This window comes from Mustela lutreola, chromosome 3 (genome assembly GCF_030435805.1).
Source record: "Mustela lutreola isolate mMusLut2 chromosome 3, mMusLut2.pri, whole genome shotgun sequence".
In the NCBI taxonomy this organism is placed as follows: domain Eukaryota; kingdom Metazoa; phylum Chordata; class Mammalia; order Carnivora; family Mustelidae; genus Mustela; species Mustela lutreola.
In genome coordinates, this window is record NC_081292.1 from 145,085,406 (window position 1) to 145,104,495 (window position 19,090).

The 19,090-nt window shown below is 35.5% G+C and overlaps 1 protein-coding gene and 1 long non-coding RNA gene across 7 annotated transcripts in view; one reads left to right on the plus strand and one right to left on the minus strand.

Moving 5' to 3' along the window:
* UBR3 (ubiquitin protein ligase E3 component n-recognin 3) overlaps positions 1-19,090 on the minus strand; it is a 239,426-nt gene that overhangs the window by 45,393 nt on the left and 174,943 nt on the right. For all 6 annotated transcript variants that reach the window (XM_059167078.1, XM_059167073.1, XM_059167076.1 and 3 more), the window contains one exon: positions 3,903-4,006. In XM_059167078.1, the coding sequence (XP_059023061.1) occupies positions 3,903-4,006 (104 nt within the window). The remainder of the gene's footprint in view (positions 1-3,902; positions 4,007-19,090) is intronic.
* LOC131827115 (uncharacterized) overlaps positions 1-19,090 on the plus strand; it is a 133,983-nt gene that overhangs the window by 27,045 nt on the left and 87,848 nt on the right. The gene's annotated exons all lie outside the window — the stretch shown is intronic.

Sequence of the window (19,090 nt, forward strand, 5' to 3'; positions counted from 1 at the left end):
GATGCTTTGGTGACTCAGTCAGATGGGCAACTGCCTTTGGCTCGGGTCGTGATTCTGGGTTCCTGGAATCAGGCCCGGTGTTGGGTTCCCTGCTCAGCAGGGAGCCTGCTTCTTACCCCCTGCTTGTGCACTCCATCGCTTTCTCTCAAATAAATAAAAATCTTAAAAAAAAAAAAAAAAGTACATGGAAACAAATGAAAATGAATGGTTCAAGACCTTTGGGATGCGGCAAAAGCATTTCTAAGAGGGAAGTTTGGAGCAATACAGGCTTACCTCAAGAAGCAAGAAAAAATCTCAAAAAACCTAACCTTACACCTAAAAAAGCTAGAAAAACAACAAACAAACTTAAAACAAGCAAAAGGAAGAAGACAATAAAGATTAGAGCAGAAATAAATGATACAGAAACTAAAAAAATAAAACCAATAGAACAGATCAATGAAAACAGAAACTAGTTCACTGAGAAAAAAACTCAACAAAATTGATTAACCCCTAGCCAGACTTATCAAGAATAAAAGAGAAAGCCTTCAACTAAATAGAATCACAAAGAACCAACATCACAGAAATAAAATTATAAGAGAATATTATGAAAAGCTATATGCTGGGGTGCCTGGGTGGTGCAGTCGTTAAGTGTCTGACTTCGGGTCAGGTCATGGTCCTAGGGTCCTGAGTCCCACATTGGCCTCCCTGCTCAGCGGGAAGCCTGCTTCTTCCTCTCCTACACAACCCCCGCCCCTTTGTGTTCCCTCTCTTACTGTCTCTCTCTGTCAAATAAATAAAATCTTTAAAAAGAAAAGAAAAGCTATATGCCAACTAAATTGGACAACCTAGAAGGAATGGATAAATCCTAGAAATATATAAACTACAAAAACTGAAAAAGGAAGAAACAGAAAATTTGAACAGACTGATTACCAGCAAAAAATTGAATCAGTAATCAAAACACTCACAATCAACAAAAGCCCAGGACCAGATGGCTTCATAGGCAAATTCTACCAAACATTTAAAGAATTAATACCCATTCTTCTCAAATATTCCAAAAAATAGAAAAAGAGAGTACTTCTAAATTTGTGCTATGAGGCCAGCATTACCCTGATAGAAAAAAATGATAAAAACACCACACACACAAAAGAAGAATTAAAAGCCAATGTCTCTGATGAATATAGATGCAAAAATCTTCAACAAATCAGCAGGAAATCAAATCCAACAATGCATTAAAAAAATCATTTACCACCATCAAGTGGGATATACTGCTGGTTTGCAAGGGTAGTTCAATACTAGCAAATCAATCACTATGATTTATCATGATAATAAAAGAAAGCAAAGAACCATATGATCATTTTAATAGGTACAGAAAAAGCATCTGTCAAAGTACAATGTCCATTCATGATAGAAACCCTCAACAAAGTAGGTTTAGAGGGAACATAACTCAACATAATAAAGGCCATCTATGAAAAACCTATAGCTAACATCATCCTCAATGGGGAAAAACTGACAGCCTTTCACCTAAGGTCAAGACAAGACAAGGATATCCACTCTCACCACTTTTATTCAACACAGTACTAGAAGTCCTAGACACAGCAATCAGACAACAAAAAGAAGTAAAAAGCATCCAGTTCAGGAAGAAATAAAACTTTCACTATTTGCAGATGACATGACATTGTATAGAAAACCTGAAAGACTCCACCAAAAAACTGCTAGAACTGATAAATGAATTCAGTAAACTCCCAGGGTACAAAATCAACATTCAGAAATCTGGCATTTCTTTTCTTTTTTATGTGGCATCTCTATACACCAATAATGAAGCAGCAGAAAGAGAAATTAAAAAAACAATCCCATTTACAACTGCACCAAAAATAATAAGATATCTAGGAATAAATCTAACCAGAGAGATGAAAGACCTGTACTCTGAAAACTAAAACACTGACTAAAGAAAGTGAAGATGACACAAATAAATGGAAAAACATTCCATGCTTATGGACTGGAAGAATAAATATTGTTAAATTATCCATATTACCCAAAGCAATCTACATATTTAATGTAATCCCTATCAAAACACCAACAACTTTTTTCACAGAGCTAGAATAAACAATCCTAAAATTTGCATGGAACCACAAAAGACCCCAAAGAGCCGAATCAACCTTGAAAATGAAAAGCAGAACTGGAGATGTCTCAATTCCGAACTTCAAGTTATATTACTAAGCTGTTGTGATCAAAACAGTATGGTACTGGCACAAAAACAGACAACAGATCAGTAGAACAGAAAAGAAAACCCAGAACTACATGGTCAATTAAACTTTGACAAAGCAGAAAAGAATATCCGATGGGATATCCAAATGGTGCTAGGAAAACTTAATAGCAGCATGCAAAAGAATAAAACTGGACCACTTCCTTAAACCATATACAAAAATAAATTCAAAATGGATTAAAAACTTAAATGTGAGACCTGAAACAATAAAAATCCTAGAAAAAACACAGGCAGTAACTTCTTTGATATCGCCATTGTAACTTCTTTCTACATATGTCTCCTGAGGCAAGGTAAAGAAAAGCAAAAATAAACTATTGGGACTGCCTCAAAATAAAAACTAAGAGACAATGGACAGAATGGGAGAAGATAATTTTAAATGACATATCTGATAAAGGGTCAGTATCCAAAACCTATAAAGAATGTATACAACTCAATACCCAAAAAACAATCCAATTAAAAATGGGAAGAAGATGGGGTGCCTGGGTGGCTCAGTGGGTTAAAAGCCTCTGCCTTCAGCTCAGGTCATGGTCCCAGGGTCCTGGGATCGAGACCTGCATTGGGTTCTCTGCTTGGTGGGGAGCCTGCTTCCCTCCTTTTTCTCTGCCTGCCTCTCTGCCTACTTGTAATCTATGTCAAATAAATAAATAAAATCTTTAAAAAAAAAAATGGGAAGAAGACATGAATAGGCACTTTCCCAAAGAAGACCTCCAGATAGCCAACAGAAACATGAAAAGATGCTCAGTATCACTTATCATCAAGGAAACGCAAATCAAAACAATGATGTATTACCTCACACCTGCAAGAATAGTTAACACCAAAAACGCAAGACACAAGTGTTGGCAAGAATGTGGAGAAAAAGGAAACCTCTTGCACTGCTGGTGGGAATGCAAACTGGTGCAGCCACTCTGGAAAACAGTATGGAGGTGCTTCAAAAACTTAAAAACAGAGCTACCCTCAATGGGGTATCCTCAATGATCTAGCTACTGGATATTTACCCAAAGAATACAAAATTCTAATTCAAAGGGACATATGCACCCCTATATTTACAGCATTATTTATAATAGCCAAGATATGGAATCAACCCAAATGTACATCGATTGATGAATGGATAAAGATGTGGTGTGTGTATGTGTGTGTGTGTGTATAAACATGTGAGTATAAGCACATGTACATATTTATTGGATTTACTCAGCCATAAAAAGAATGAAATCTTGCCATTTACAATGACATGGATGGAGTTAGAGAGTATTAAGTTCAGTGAAATATGTCAGAAAAAAACAAATTACCATATGATTTCACTCTTATGTAGAATTTAAGAAACAAAACAAATAAGCAAAGAGATAAAAAAGAGAGAGAGAGGGGCAAATCAATAAACAGACTCCTGACTATATAGAACACACTAAGGGTTACCAGAGGGTGGTGGTTGGGGGGATGGGTGAAATATATGATGGGGGTTAAGGCATGCACTTGCCTTAATGAACACCAGGTGATAAAAATAAAAATTTTTTTAAAACCCCCAAATTTAAGTATAAAATACTAAACTACAGTTCAAACATAAAATGTTATGCTTATTTATTAATGACATTTAACTCCTCAGTATCACAATTTGCATAAAATACCAATTTGCTTAATTGGTATTTGCAGAATTATAAAGACATACCTTTTCGTAAGGGTTGCGGCATCATTAAGATCTGGATGAGCAAAAGGGATGTAACATCATGATAAAGAACTGGAACCTCGGGCTGTTGTTCTTCATTTCCCTGCCTAAAGAAAAATGCATTATCACTTTAGACAATATTGCATATCTTTTCTAATTCATTTTATATTTCCCATGTATGTCTATGGAACAGAAATCAAACTTTCATAAACAACTGAGAATTCTCAAAAGGAAAAGTTAGGGGCCATATTTTTTTATTTAAAAATATAATCTTTACAGGGCACCTGGGTGGCTCAGTGGGTTAAGCCGCTGCCTTCGGCTCAGGTCATGATCTCAGGGTCCTGGGATCGAGTCCCGCATCGGGCACTCTGCTCAGCAGGGAGCCTGCTTCCTCCTCTCTCTCTCTCTCTCTCTCTGCCTGCCTCTCTGCCTACTTGTGATCTCTGTCTGTCAGATAAATAAATAAAATTTAAAAAAAAAAAAAAAATATATATATATATATATAATCTTTACATCCATATATTCCCTTGACTCTGCCTAATATGAAAAAATTACATGGAAAATTTATTAGATCTTACTTAAGTAAACAACTGGGATACATTAACTTGATATGAATTTTTTTTGATTTCTTAAATTACAGAAATTAAATGAAGGATTAAATGGAACTTTAGAAGATTAGTTTCACTATAAGTGGAGTGAATATAGGATACTTGCCATCACAAACCTTGCACTACAGAGTAAATGTTCACATTATTAAAAAAGAACAGGTACAATTCAAAAACAAGTTATACAGAAAAGGCATGATTTATATATTTTGTTAACAAGTTGTTTCAATTTTATGACTATCATAAAAATTCAAAAAATCTTTAAAATTTTCAAAGTTTCCAAAAAAAGATAATGATAGCCAAAGCAGAACTTAAAACACACTATAAAAGACAAAGTAGTAAATCGTAGGAATGTGGAGTACTAAGAGAAACACAGAATATATTCCAAAGCAGATCTCATTCTAGATCTATAAGAATTTTTAAAACCCTGTAGAAGGAAAGATTTTTTAATCATAGGTTTAATTTTTAATGTCAGAAAACAAAAACAAATCTTATGCTTCTAGAACTGACTAAATATGAAACTATAATTCAGACTAGATTTACAAAAACTGTTCAACTCTTTTGTTAGGCTCCATCATTGACCAAATACTTCCTACATGTCAGGCACTAGACACACTGATGAGTAAACCAGTGCCTGCTGTTCTGAAGTTTTTAAGTGCCAGGGGAAGACAGCTCTTTAAATGTCTACATTCTCTACCAATATCCCTTAAATTAACTTGTCTCTCTCTCCAAAGCTAACTTTCTATTAATGCTATGAAACCTACTATTTGTCTCTCCAGTCTCTCTTTTTTATAAGCCCAAAGTTCTTTTTTTTTTTTTAAATTGGGGAGTGGCTACCATTCACTCATCTACTATTTAAATCCCCCCAAAAAGGGTTTTCCACATGGTCAACAATGACCTCATATTATAAAATCTAGTGGATATTTTTCAATCATTATCTTATTGACCTTTAACTCTGTATACAGTTGAACATACTTGTCTGGAAAATTCTCTTGGCTTTTGTGAAACACTCTCTCAGGTTCCCTTCTAACTTTCTGATTACTCTACTTTCATTTTCTTGACAAGTTCTTCCTCTGACTAACCTAGAAATGGTGCTGCTTCCCAAGGCTCCAATTCCTACTCTCTTTTAATATAAAGCACTCATTTTGAAAGACTTCCTAACCCAATCACCAGCTATACAATGATGACTTCAAAGTCTGCATCTTTTGCTATGATTCTCTTACACTCTCTATCTGAATACTCACTATCTCCACTTGTATATCTAACAGGAAGCTCAACCTGAGCATGCCTGAAACTGAACTCGTGCTCTACTCTATACCCACAATCCCCACCGCCCCCAGCCATAACCAATCTACTCTCCCTTCTGTGTTCTTGGTCTTGATGTGGTTCATTTATTATACCCTCTAGCATTTAGCACAATGTCTGAATGCAATATAATCTATACAACACTAAAAATAGAATGAATAAATAAGGCAGCATCTTGGGGATATCCTGAACCTACCTTCTCTTATTCACCCCGTATTTATCAGTAAGTCCTAACAACTATCTTTATTTTCTTTGTCATCTCTATAGCCACTGCCTTCTCACTATTCAATCGTCACAATTTTATGCTCTCCCAATTCATCCTCTACACTATTAAGTGCCCTGGAAAAAAAAGAAAAAAAGGAACCTTTCACAGAAACTATATCTTGTTTGCTGTCATTTCCCTGATACCTGATTACAACAGTTTATAAAAACCAGCTGAATAGGGGCGCCTGGGTGGCTCAGTGGTTTAAGCCTCTGCCTTCGGCTCAGGTCATGATCTCAGGGTCCTGGGATCGAGCCCCGCATCAGGCTCTCTGCTCAGCTTGGAGCCTGCTTCCCCCTCTCTCTCTGCCTGCCTCTCCGCCTACTTCTGATCTCTGTCTATAAAATAAATAAACAAAATCTTTAAAAAATAAATAAATAAATAAAATTTAAAAAATTAAAAAAAAACCCAGCTGAATAAATTTAAAAATGAAAAATGAATGGATGGCTAGATGGAAAAACAGGTGGAAAAAGAGACAAAAACTAGTTAGCTAAAACTACAGAGCATCAAGAGAGAAATAAAATGCACTGAGGGAAGAAACATCATAGAAAATCACAAACTTTAATAAAATTAGGGCTTATAATTCCTACATGTATTTGTATTTCTCTGGTTTTACCACAGTTCCTTTAGTGAAATGAACAAAATGACTCCAAAGGAAATATGCAAAGAGGATAAAACCTGTTCCCAAATAGTAAGAGGAAAGTAACACTGAAAAATCCTTGCAGACCTATGGATGATAAAGAAAGTGGTAAGAAACATGTCCATTAAAAACTACTTAGAGGGGAAACCGGGTGGCTCATTGGGTTAAGCCTCTGCCCTCAGCTCAGGTCATGCTCCTAGGATCTTGGCATGGAGCCCCGCATCGTGCTCTCTGCTCAGCACGGAGCCTGCTTCCCCCTCTCTCTCTGCCTACTTGTGATCTCTGTCAAATAAATAAATAAAATCTTTAAAAAAAAAAACTACTTAGAATAAAAATGAGTTTGGATTATCAAACTACTGTATCAAATCTAACAGCTGACAAAAGACTCATACTTAGAATTCAAATGAACTTGATGGATCCATTTAAATTAACCCAATCTCACTTCTATGCAAAGATAAATTTTACTGGACAAAAATCAGAGAGGCTTAAGAACTTCTTGCATCATGACCTAAAAGACTAACAAATTACAGAGATTTTAGGTGTAGAAAATAAAAATATCCCCAAATGAGTAAATTAAATATAGTTTCTTAAAAATAGGGATATTATAAGCAACTGAAAAGTTTAAAGGGCTAACATAAGTCTATATTCTCATTTATTTTATTATGTGTCAATAATTTTTTTGTAATAGAAGCAATCCTTTTCAAATTTAGAGGTTAATTATTTTGCTATTATGTCTTGTTTGCTTATTATTATTATTGTACTGATCTTCAAATATTATTTAAAATCAGTCTAAATCTCCATATGCATGGACAACTATAGTTCACATTATATCCTCATTATAACTATTCATATACACTTGTTTTAAATTTAGCTATCTTTATATTAAATATAATATATTTAATAAATTTAATAAATAAAAATGTTTAATAAACTGAGAATGTATACTTAAGAAAAGTTTCAAAACTACAATGATACAAAAAAGAATTCTGAAAATGGGGAATGTTCTGGGGTCCCTGACTGGATCAGTTGGTTTTAAAGCATGCAACTGTTGATCTTGGGGTCATGAGTTCAAGACCCATGTTGGGCTTAATTATTTTTTTAAAAATGGGGAAAGTTCTTAGTTGGGAAACTGTCTCTATAAAGATAACTATTTTCCCAAAATTAATTTACGAATTTAAAATAATTCTAATCAGAATCTCAAGTGAAGGTAAGGGCTTAGAAAATGGTTCTAAAGATCATCTGGAAGAATAAGCAGATGAGAACAGTAAAGGAAAATTGGGAAGCAGGGGATGGGGTTGGAGGTGGAAGAAATGAGAGAAGCCTAATCTAACCAGAGACATACACATAACATATCTTCCCAATAACTAAACCAGAATGGTTCTATCACAGACATAGGCTTGTAAGTCAAAAAAACAAAGTGGAAAGTCCCTCATCAGGACCATAATATGCAAAAATTTAGTATATAATAAATGGGATGTGAAATTGCTAAAAAATTAGTTATTTAAAAATAAATCTTAAATCTTCACGTATTACTGATGAAAATAAATTCCAACATTTTAAAAAACCATCCCATAAGAAAATTCTACAAAGAATAAATGAGTAGGTATTGCAAACCCTAAGGCAGGAAACACAATGTAATACAGGTTTTAAAGGTAAACACCAGAACTTAGATGGGCTAGATAGGTATTCTAAGTATGAAAGGAACCAGAAAAAATAAGAAATACAGGGCCTGACTGGTTTGGCTAAATGAAATTTTCAAACCTTAATATGTCAAGAAAAGTAATATAAAATTAAAAGGCAAACATATTTTGGAAAAAAGTTTCAACATCTATGAAAAAATAAGGTTTACTACTTTAAGCTGTAAAGAATCACTAAGATAATTTTTTAATTCTTTATTTAAATACAATTTAGTTAACAGATGCTGTATTACTAGCTTCAGAGGTAGAGTCTAGTGATTCATTATTTGCATACAACACCCAGTGATTATTACATCAAGTGCCCTCCTTAACACTCATCACCCAGTTACTCCTTCCTCCCACCGATCTCCCCTCCAATAACCTTCTGTTTCCTAGAGTTTAGCATTTCATATGGTTTGCTTCCCTTCCTACTTTCAACTTATTTTATTTTCCTATGTTCATCTGTTCAGTAATAGATAGTTTTTTAAAAATAAGATGCCAACAGAAAAATGGGCAGATGTTCTGAACATAAAATTCACAAAGAATGTACACAAATAACTGGTAAACATGAAATATTTATATAAAGTTAACTTTAATATTTTTTGTTTTACTAAAAAAATTTCTATTACTTTGGAATCCCATTTTTTTAATCTATCAAACTAGCCCAAAATATGTTTTTAAAGTGATAACACTCAAGAGTAACAGAAACAGGGGCGCCTGGGTGGCTCAGTGGATTAAGCCGCTGCCTTCGGCTCAGGTCATGATCTCAGGATCCTGGGATCGAGTCCCGCATCGGGCTCTCTGCTCGGCAGGGAGCCTGCTTCCCTCTCTCTCTCTCTCTGGCTGCCTCTCTGTCTACTTGTGATTTCTCTCTGTCAAATAAATAAATCTTTAAAAAAAAAAAAAAAAAAAAAGAGTAACAGAAACAGAACTATCTCTGCATTGCCAGTGAAAGCTGATATAGGTACAATCTTTCCAAAAAGCAATGCTGTGCTATGTAACACAGTGCCTGACATACAGTGAATATTTCTCAAATAAATGACTAACTACATAAAATATTTATATGCTTTCACATTATTCTAGAGTTCTGAGATTACATCTGACATGTCAAGAAGTGCTTAATATATCATCTGATATTATTTCAGAAAAGGAGAAACAATTTTAAAAATTAACAATGGAATGAATACATTAGGTATGTTTACAAATGTTTAATGATGTGGGAATTTGGGTGTTATGTGTTATGTGTTAATTTTAAAAAGCAGGTTCTAAAACTGGTAGAGTATGACTCAAAAAGTATTTAAAATTTTAAAATATATATACAGAAAAAAAAAGAAACTGGAAATAAGTATCTCAAAATGTTAACAATGTCAGAGGAATTCCTAGAAAACAGGACTGATTTCTCCCCCTCATATTTGGTCTCCTTTTTATAGTTCATGAATTCACGAAACTATAATAAACTATATATAACATGTGGGTTACAAGATTTTTGATTCTTTCAGGGAGAGAGTCTAAGACAGTGGAGGATTAGGAAACCTTAATTTCATCTGGTCCCAGAAATTCAGCTAGATAGCTATCAAACCATTCTGAACACCTGCAAACTGAACTAGAGATCAAAGAAAAGAATAGCTGCAACTATAGAAAAGTTACCACTTTCTTCAGGGTAGGACATGTGTAGAAGTGAATCTGAGTAAACATATGGGAAGCTAGACCATGGCAGGAGAGAGCCTCCATCAGCCAGCTACTGACAAGTGACACAGCAGAGGAGCACAAAACTGGAACTTCTAGAAGTCTGCTCCAATGAGGGATGTCACTCTAGTGGATAAGCAGGCTGGGTGGAACCCTCACTGGGACAGTGTGGCCTGAGGATCCTTGGAGTCACAGGAAGATGGGGGCAGGGCAGGGGGGAGCGCCTGAGGGCAACAGACCTCCCAGGTATTGGAGTGGGGAAGCTGGCTCCAAAGAGTGAGCCCAAGAGTGGGCTCTCAGTTGGGGATTGCCATAAACTGTGATCTGGAGCACAGTCATGCCACTACTCTTCGTGCAGGGGCCCAACAAGCAGCAGATCCAGGGAGACCGCCCCCCACCTTCCTACCCTGGGAAAGGCAGCACAGGATTGCACCACAGGAGCATGCTGAGTTTGGAGACTTCAAACAGGGTCTTGCACTGAGACAGAAATGCTCGGTCATAGGCTGGGTAAACATCAAGTGCAGCCAGAGACCAGGAAGACAGGAGTGACTGCTTTTCTCTGAGGGCCCACTGAGGAGTGGAGCCCAGAGCTTTAGGCTGGGGCCAGAGATTGGAGGTCACCATTTTCATTCTAATCCTCTAAAGCTGTGCCAAAAGCTTTCAGGGAACAAAAGCAACATAGAGCAGTAGAAAGTAGATTACTTAGCCTGTCCCCAGGCAAGGGTGGTACAATTCTGCCCCGGGCAAAGATATGTGAGAACCAGTGCAACAAAAGATCAGCAAGGACGTCTAGACAACCCCAAGTTTACCCATCAATGAGAACTGCAAAACTACAGTACAAGGGGAATACAGCACATAGAACTCTCAGCCTTTGCCCCATGATTCTTTAGTCTCTAAACTTTAATCTTTTTTTCAAATTTTATTTTCTTTTTAAAAAAAAATTTCTTCTTTCCTTTTTCAACCTTATCATATCCTTTTTAAATATCTTTTTAAGTTTTCATTTTTACAGTCACATTCTATCCCACCACTGCATTTAATCTTATTTTTATATATAGATGTTTTTCTTTCTTTAAAATTTTGGGATGCAATTTCTTCTAACAGACCAAAACACACCCCAAATCTAGTGTATGGCTCTGTTCTATTCACCTGCCTAATCATACACTTTTTTTTTTCTTTCTTCCTCTGTTTTGTTTTGTTATTTTTTGGAGATTTTATTGTCTTATTAAAGTCTTTTTATTTTTTAAATTTTCATTCTTATGGTTACATTCTATCTTTTCAATGTATTTAATTTTATTTTTCTATATATAAGTTTTTCTTCCCTTACAATTTTGAGTTGTAGTTTCCTCTAACAAACTGACCAAACTACACCCAGGAAATAGTGTACTGCTCTGTTCAACTGTCTGTTTATATCCCTTCCTTTTGGTGTTGTTTTCTCTCTTTTGTTTTTTCTTGTCATTTAATTTCCATTTTTATAGTTACATTCTGTCCTTTCATTTTATTTAATTTTATTTTTATACATATATAAGTTTCTTTTTCTTTACAATTTGGGGATCTAGATTTCTAAAAAAAACAGACCAAAATTCACAGAGAATCCAATGTATTGCCTTATTCTGCTCACCTGTCTGATTCAGCTCCCCACCCTCACCCCACCCAGTTTCAGGTTTCTTCTGATTTGTTTAGCATGTATTTCTCTGGGGTCATTGTTGCCATTTTAGTATTTTTCTCTCTTGTTCATCTATTCTTCTCTGGACAGAATGACAAGATGGAAAGACTCACTTAAAAGAGAGAAAAAGAGGCAGTACTGACTGCCAGAGACCTAAGCAATACAGACATTAGTACGATGTCAGAACTAGAGTTCAGAACAATAAATATAAAGAAATAGCTGGGCTTGAAATAAGTATAGAAGACACTAGAGAATCCCTTTATGGAGAAATAAAAGGACTAAAATCTAACCAAGTCACAATCAAAAAGGCTATTAATGAGGTGCAGTAAAAAATGGAGGCTCTAACTGCTAGGATAAATGAGGCAGAAAAGAGATTTAGTGATACAGAAAATCAAATGATGGAGAATGAAGAAGCTGAGAAAAAGAGAGATAAACAACTACAGGATCACAAGGGGAGAATTTGAGAGATAAGTAAAACCATAAAGCAAAGCAGTATTAGAATAATTGGGATTCCAGAAGAAGAGGAAAAACAGAGGGGGACAGAAGTCAGATTGGAGCAAATTGTAACAGAGAAAGAACTTCACTATTCTGGGGAAGGAAAAAGGCATCAAAATCCAGGAGGAACAGTGAACCCCCCTCAAAATGAATATAAATATGTCAACATCCCAACATATAATAGTGAAACTTACAAATCTCAGAGACAAAGAGAAAATTCTGAAAGCAGTGCAGGACAAGAAGTTTTTAACTGACAGAGGTATAAACATTAAACGGGCAGCAGTCCTGTCCACAGAGACCTGGCAGGCCAGAAAAAACTGACATGATATATTCAACAAGAAAAATATGCAGCCAACAATACTTTTATCCACCCAGGATGTCATTCAAAATAGAAGGAGTGATAAAAAGCTTCCAGGACAAACAGAAACTAAAAGAATTTGTGATCACCAAACCAGCCCTACAAGAACTATTGAAAGAGGTTCTCTAAGCAAAGAAAGATCCCAAAAGTAACAAAGACCAGAAAGGAACAGTGACAACATACAGTAACAATCCCCCTACCCCACTCCCCACAGGCAATACAATGGCACTAAATTCATATCTTTCAATAGCTACCCTGAATGTAAATGGGCTAAATGCCCCAATCAAAATATACAGGCTATCAGATTGGATAAAAAAGCAAGACCCATCACTATTCTGTCTCCAAGAGACTCGTTTTAGACCTGAAGACACCTCCAGCTTTAAAGTGAGAGGGTGAAAAACCATTTAACATACTAATAGACATCAAAAGAAAGCTGGGGTTGCAATCCTTATACCAGACAAATTAGATTTTAAACCAAAGACTATAATAAGAGATGAGGAAGGTCAGTATATCATAATTAAATGGTCTATTCAAAAAAGATTAACAATTGTAAATATTTATGCTCCTAACATGGGAGCAGCCAATTACACAAGCCAATTAATAACAAAATAAAAGAAACACATTGATAATAATACAATAATAGTAGGGGACTTTAACATCCCCCTCACTGTAACGGACAGGTCATCTAAGCGGAAGGTTTATAAGGAAATAAGGGCTTTGAATGACACACTGGACCAGATGGGCTTCACAAATATATTCAGAACATTCCATCCCAAAGCAACAGAATACACATTCTTCTCAACTACACATGGAAATTCACCAGAATAGATCACATCCTGGGTCACAAATCAGGTGTCTACTCGTACCAAAAGATTAGGATCATTCCCTGCATATTTTCAGACCACAGTGCTTTGACACTTGAACAAATCACAAGAGGAAATTGGAAAGAACTCGAATACATGGAGACTAAAGAGAATCCTACTAAAGAATGAATGGGTCAACCAGGAAATTAAAGAAGAATTTCAAAAATACATGGAAACAAATGAAAATGAAAACACAACTATTCAAAACTTTTGGGATGCAGCAAAGGTGGCCCTAAGGGAAGTAGATAGCAATACAAACCTTTCTCAAGAAACAAGAAAGGTTTCAAATACACAACCTAACGCTACACCTAAAGGAGCTGGAGAAAGAACTGTAAATAAAGCCTAAACAGAGCAGGAGAAGAGAACTAATAAAGATTAGAGCAGAAATCAGTGAAACAGAAACCAAAAGAATAGTAGAACAGATCAACAAACTAGGAGCTGGTTTTTTGAAAGAATTAATAAGACTGATACACCCCTGGCCAGACTTACCAAAAAGAAAAGGACCCAAGTAAACAAAATCATCAATGAAAAAGGAGAGATCACAAGCAAAACTGAGGAAATACAAACAATTACAAGAACATAATATGTTCTTACATGCCAACACATTATGTTCTTATATGCCAACAAATTAGTCAATCTGGAAGAAATGGATGCATTCCTAGAGACATATAAACTATCAAAACTGAACCAGGAAGAAACAGAAAACATATAACCAGCAAGGGAATTGAAGCAGTAATTAAAAATTTCCCAGCAAACAAGAGCCCAGAGCCAGATGGTTTTCCAGGGGAATTCTACCAAACATTTATTCTTTTTTATTTTTTTTATTTTTAAAGATTTTATTTATTCACTCGACAGAGAGAGAGAGAGTTCACAACTAGGCAGAGAGGCAAGCAGAGAGAGAGGGAAGCAGGCTCCCCACTGAGCAGAGAACCCAACACAGGGCTTGATCCCAGGACCCTGAGATCACGACCTGAGCCGAAGGCAGAGGCCCAGCCCACCGAGCCACACAGGCGCCCCTCTACCAAACAGTTAAAGAGGAATTAATACCTATTCTTCTGAAACTGTTTCAAAAAAATAGAAATGGAAGGAAAACTTCTGAAGTCTTTTTATGAGGCAAAGATTACCTTGATCCCAAAGCCAGACAAAGACCTCATCAAAAAGGAGAATTATAGACCAATATTCCTAATGAACATGGATGCAAAATTTTCACCAAAATACTAGCCAACAGGATCCAACAGTACATTAAAAAGATTATTCACCACAACCAAGTGGATTTACTCCTGGGCTGCAAGGTGGTTCAACATCCACAAATCATCAATGTGATACACTACATAAATAAAAGAAAGGACAAGAACCATATGATCCTCTCAATGGTTGCAGAAAAAGTACTTAACAAAGCACAGCATCCCTCCTGATTAAAACTTTTCACAGCGTAGGGATAGAAGGTACATACTTCAATATCATAAAAGCCATCTATGACAAACCCACAGCAAGTATTATTCCTCAATGGGGAAAAACTGAGAGCGTTTCCCCTAAAGTCAGGAACACAGCAGGGATGTCCACTCTCACTACTGCTATTCAACATAGGACTAGAAGTCCTAGCCTCAGCAATCAGACAACAAAAAGAAGTAAAAGGCATCTGAATCAGCAAAAAAAAAAAACAAAAACAAACTCTCATTCTTTGCAGATGACATGATACTCTACATGGTAAACCCAAAAGACTCCACCCCAAAATTGCTAGAACTCATAGGAATTCAGTAAAGTAGAATGATATAAAATCAATGCACAGAAATCACTTGCATTTCTATACATCAACAATGAGATAGAAGACAAAGAAATTAAGGAGTCAATCCCATTTACAATTGCACCCAAAACTAAGATACCTAAGAAAAAAACCTAACCAATGAGGCAAAGAATCTGTACTCAGAAACTATAGAATATTCATGAAAGAAATGGAGGAAGACACAAAGAAATGGATAAACATTCCATGCTCATGGATTGGAAGAACAAATATTGTTAAATTGTCTATATTACCTAGAGTAATCTACACATTCAATGCAATCCCTATCAAAATACTGTCAACTTTTCTTACAGAAATGGGATAAATAATCCTAAAATTTCTATGAAACCAGAAAAGACCCTGAATTGCCAAAGGAATGTTGAAAAGGAAACCAAAGCTGGTGGCATCATAATTCTGGACTTCAAGCTGTATTACAAAGCTGTAAATGTCAAGACAGTATGTTACTGACACAAAAATAGACACATAGATCAATGGCAGAACAGAGAACCCAGAAATGGATCCTCAACTCTATGGTCAACTAATTTTTGACAAAGCAGGAAAAAATATCCAATGAAGAAAAGACAGTCTCTTCAATAATTGGTGCTGGGAAAACTGGACAGCCATATGCAGAAGAATAAAACTGGACCATTTCCTTACACCATATACAAAAATAAACTTAAAACAGATGAAAGACCTAAATGTGAGACAGGAATCCATCAAAATCCTTGAGGAGAACATAGGCAACAACCTCTCTGACCTTGGCCACAGCAACTTCTTGCTAGACATGTCTCCAAAGGCAAGGGAAACAAAGGCAAAAATGAACTATTGGGAATTCATCAAGATTTTTTTTTAAAAAAGGAAAAAGTCAACAAAACCAAAAGACAACCAATAGAATGAGAGAAGATATTTGCAAATGACATATCAGATAAGGGGCTAGTATCCAGAATCTCTAAAGAACTTATCAAACTAAACACCCAAAGAACGAATAATCCAATCAAGAAATGGGTAGAAGACATGAATAGGCATTTCCATAAAAAAGACATCCAAAGGCCAAGAGACACATGAAAAAGTGCTCATCACTCAGCATCACAGAAATGCAAATCAAAGCCACAATGAGACACCACCTCACACCAGTCAGAATGGCTAAAATTAACAAGTCAAGAAACAACAAATGTTGGTGAGGATATGGAGAAAGGGGAACACTCTTACAATACTAGTAGGAATTCAAACTTGTGCAGCCACTCTGGAAAACAGTATGGAGGTTCCTCAAGAAGTTGAAAATAGAACTTCCCTATGACCCAGTAACTGTTCTACTGGGGATTTATCCCACAGATATAAATGTAGAGATCTGAAGGGGCACCTGCACCCCAATATTTATAGCAGCAATGACCACAATAGCCAAACTATGGAAAAAGGCCAGAAGTCCATCAACAAATGAATGGATAAAGATGCAGTGTGTATATATACAATGGAATATTACACAGCTATCGAAAAAAATGCCTTGCCACTTGCAACGACATGAATGGAACTAGATAGCATCACACTAAGCGAAGTAAGTTAATCAGAGAAAGACAATTATATGATCTCACTCTTATACGGAATTTAAGAAACAAGGCAGAGGAGCATAGGGAAGAGAGGGGAAAAAAATGAAACAAGAGAGGGAGACAAAAGCATAAGAGATTCCTAATCTTAGGAAACAAACTGAGTGTTGCTGGAAGGGAGGGGCATGGGGGGATGGGGTAACTGCATGATGGACAATGGGGAGGATATGTGTTGTAATGTGCACTGGGTATTTATTATACAAGACAAATGAATCACAGACCTGTACCCCTGAAACAATATGTTCTATGTTAATTTAAAAAATAATTATAAACCAATAAAATCAATCAATCTTGTAGGTTCTTTCATTTTTTCCCCTCACCATTTTTGTACATTCTAAACATTATACAATATAATTTTTATAATCAGGAAATAAATTTACAAAAATAATAATAACCTGTAGCTTGTTAGCTACAAAGACAAAAACAACCATTCTGAGGACAAAAATGGATCTTTCCTGGCACATAGCATGCACATAATCAGAATGAATCAATATAGAAAAAAGAAACAAAAATTTTGACTATAGGGTTTAATACCATCATTGTGATAACTATTCTTTTAATGTTTAATATTTTAAAATACAAAAAAAATTTTAAATACATAATTGTTTCTATTTCTTAAAGTTTTTAAATAATCTTCAAAATCCAGCTTATAAAAACTGTATACTTCTATTAGCTCTATGAATGATAAGATGAAAAGGGTGTGTTAGATTTAATAGGCTTGAGTTTCCATTTTTTTTAAACCAAAGTCATTATCATTATAATGAAATAAAGATAAATAACTTTCAAGAAGATTTTTAAAAAGGTATATATGAGAAACCCCTAATATTAGACATAGAATTTTATATTCAGAAAGTATTAAAAGTAAGAAAATAGAAAAAGATACTTAAATCTTCTAAAATCTAATATATAGGTAGGAAACACAGATATCAACTATAATATTATAAGTTAGTGAATTAATGAACCATAAAATTGAGAACAAATACGGGGGTGGGGAGGGAGGGTCAACAAGATTTTCCAGAAATTGTTCAGATCTCTTATTACTAAGAAAGGAAACAGAGTAATAGTTAGACTTAGGCTCTTGAGGGGCACCTGGGTGTCTCAGTTGTTAAGCATCTGCCTTCGGCTCGGTCCTGGGATCAAGCCCTGCATCAGGATCCCTGCTCAGAGGGAAGCCTGCTTCTCCCTCTCCCTCTCCCTCTCTCCTGGCTTGTGTTCCCTCTCTCACTGTCTTTCTCTCTGTCAAATAAATAAATAAAATCTTTTTTTAAAACAATAACAAAAAAATATCTAGGCTCTTGAATCAGAAAGATATGAATTCAAATGCCACCCCTATTTCTTAATAGCTGTGTCCCCTAAAAATCAGGTTAATTCATTTTTCTTTTTTCCTTTTTTTTTTTAAATTTTTTCTTTTTTTTTTTAAGTAGACTTCATACCCACCATGGAGCCCAACATGGAGCCTGAACTCACAACCCTGAGATCAAGACCTGAGCTGAGCTGAGATCAAGAGTTGGATGCTTAACTGACTGAGCCACCCACACACCCCAATTATTTCTTAAGCCTCACGTTCTTCATATGTAAAATTTGGGATAACAATGGTACCTCATGTATACAGTTACAGTGATGATTAAATGAGATTACATATGCAAAGCACAAAATTACCTAGTATGAAATAATCACTGGTTAAGTGTTCATACATTTGCTACTAACCTAGTGGGTATTAAATCTTAGGGGTTGATAGGAACACATCTGACAAACAGTATTATTGAAAGCATCATACCTATGTCTCGTGTTTAAAACCTTTACTTCATCAATACTACACTTAGGAAAATGTTTGTTTGCTGAACATCTTTAGACTCAGAGAATTAGGTCTTCTAATATTTTACTAGTATACCATCCCTGCCTTTGAGTATGTAAGTCTAGCTAGGAAAGAAAATTACTAGGTAATGTCAACAAATTTAACTTTCCTTAGCCATAGCATGCAAAATACTCATAGCTTGCTAATTTTGTCTATAAACACAAAACACAGACACAACATTTTTTTTGAGAAGTAGCAGGACATATTCATAGCCTCAAAGTATCTCCCCAGAAAACAACTATAATTACTGATTATAAAGGATAAAATAATAAATTTACAGTTGAAAAGCCTGGCAGATAATACATTAACCAAGTGATCAGAGTCATTATCATCAATAACAACACAAATCAATAGCATGTACCTCCTAATATGATATACCAAAAAGAATATATTACTTTTAAT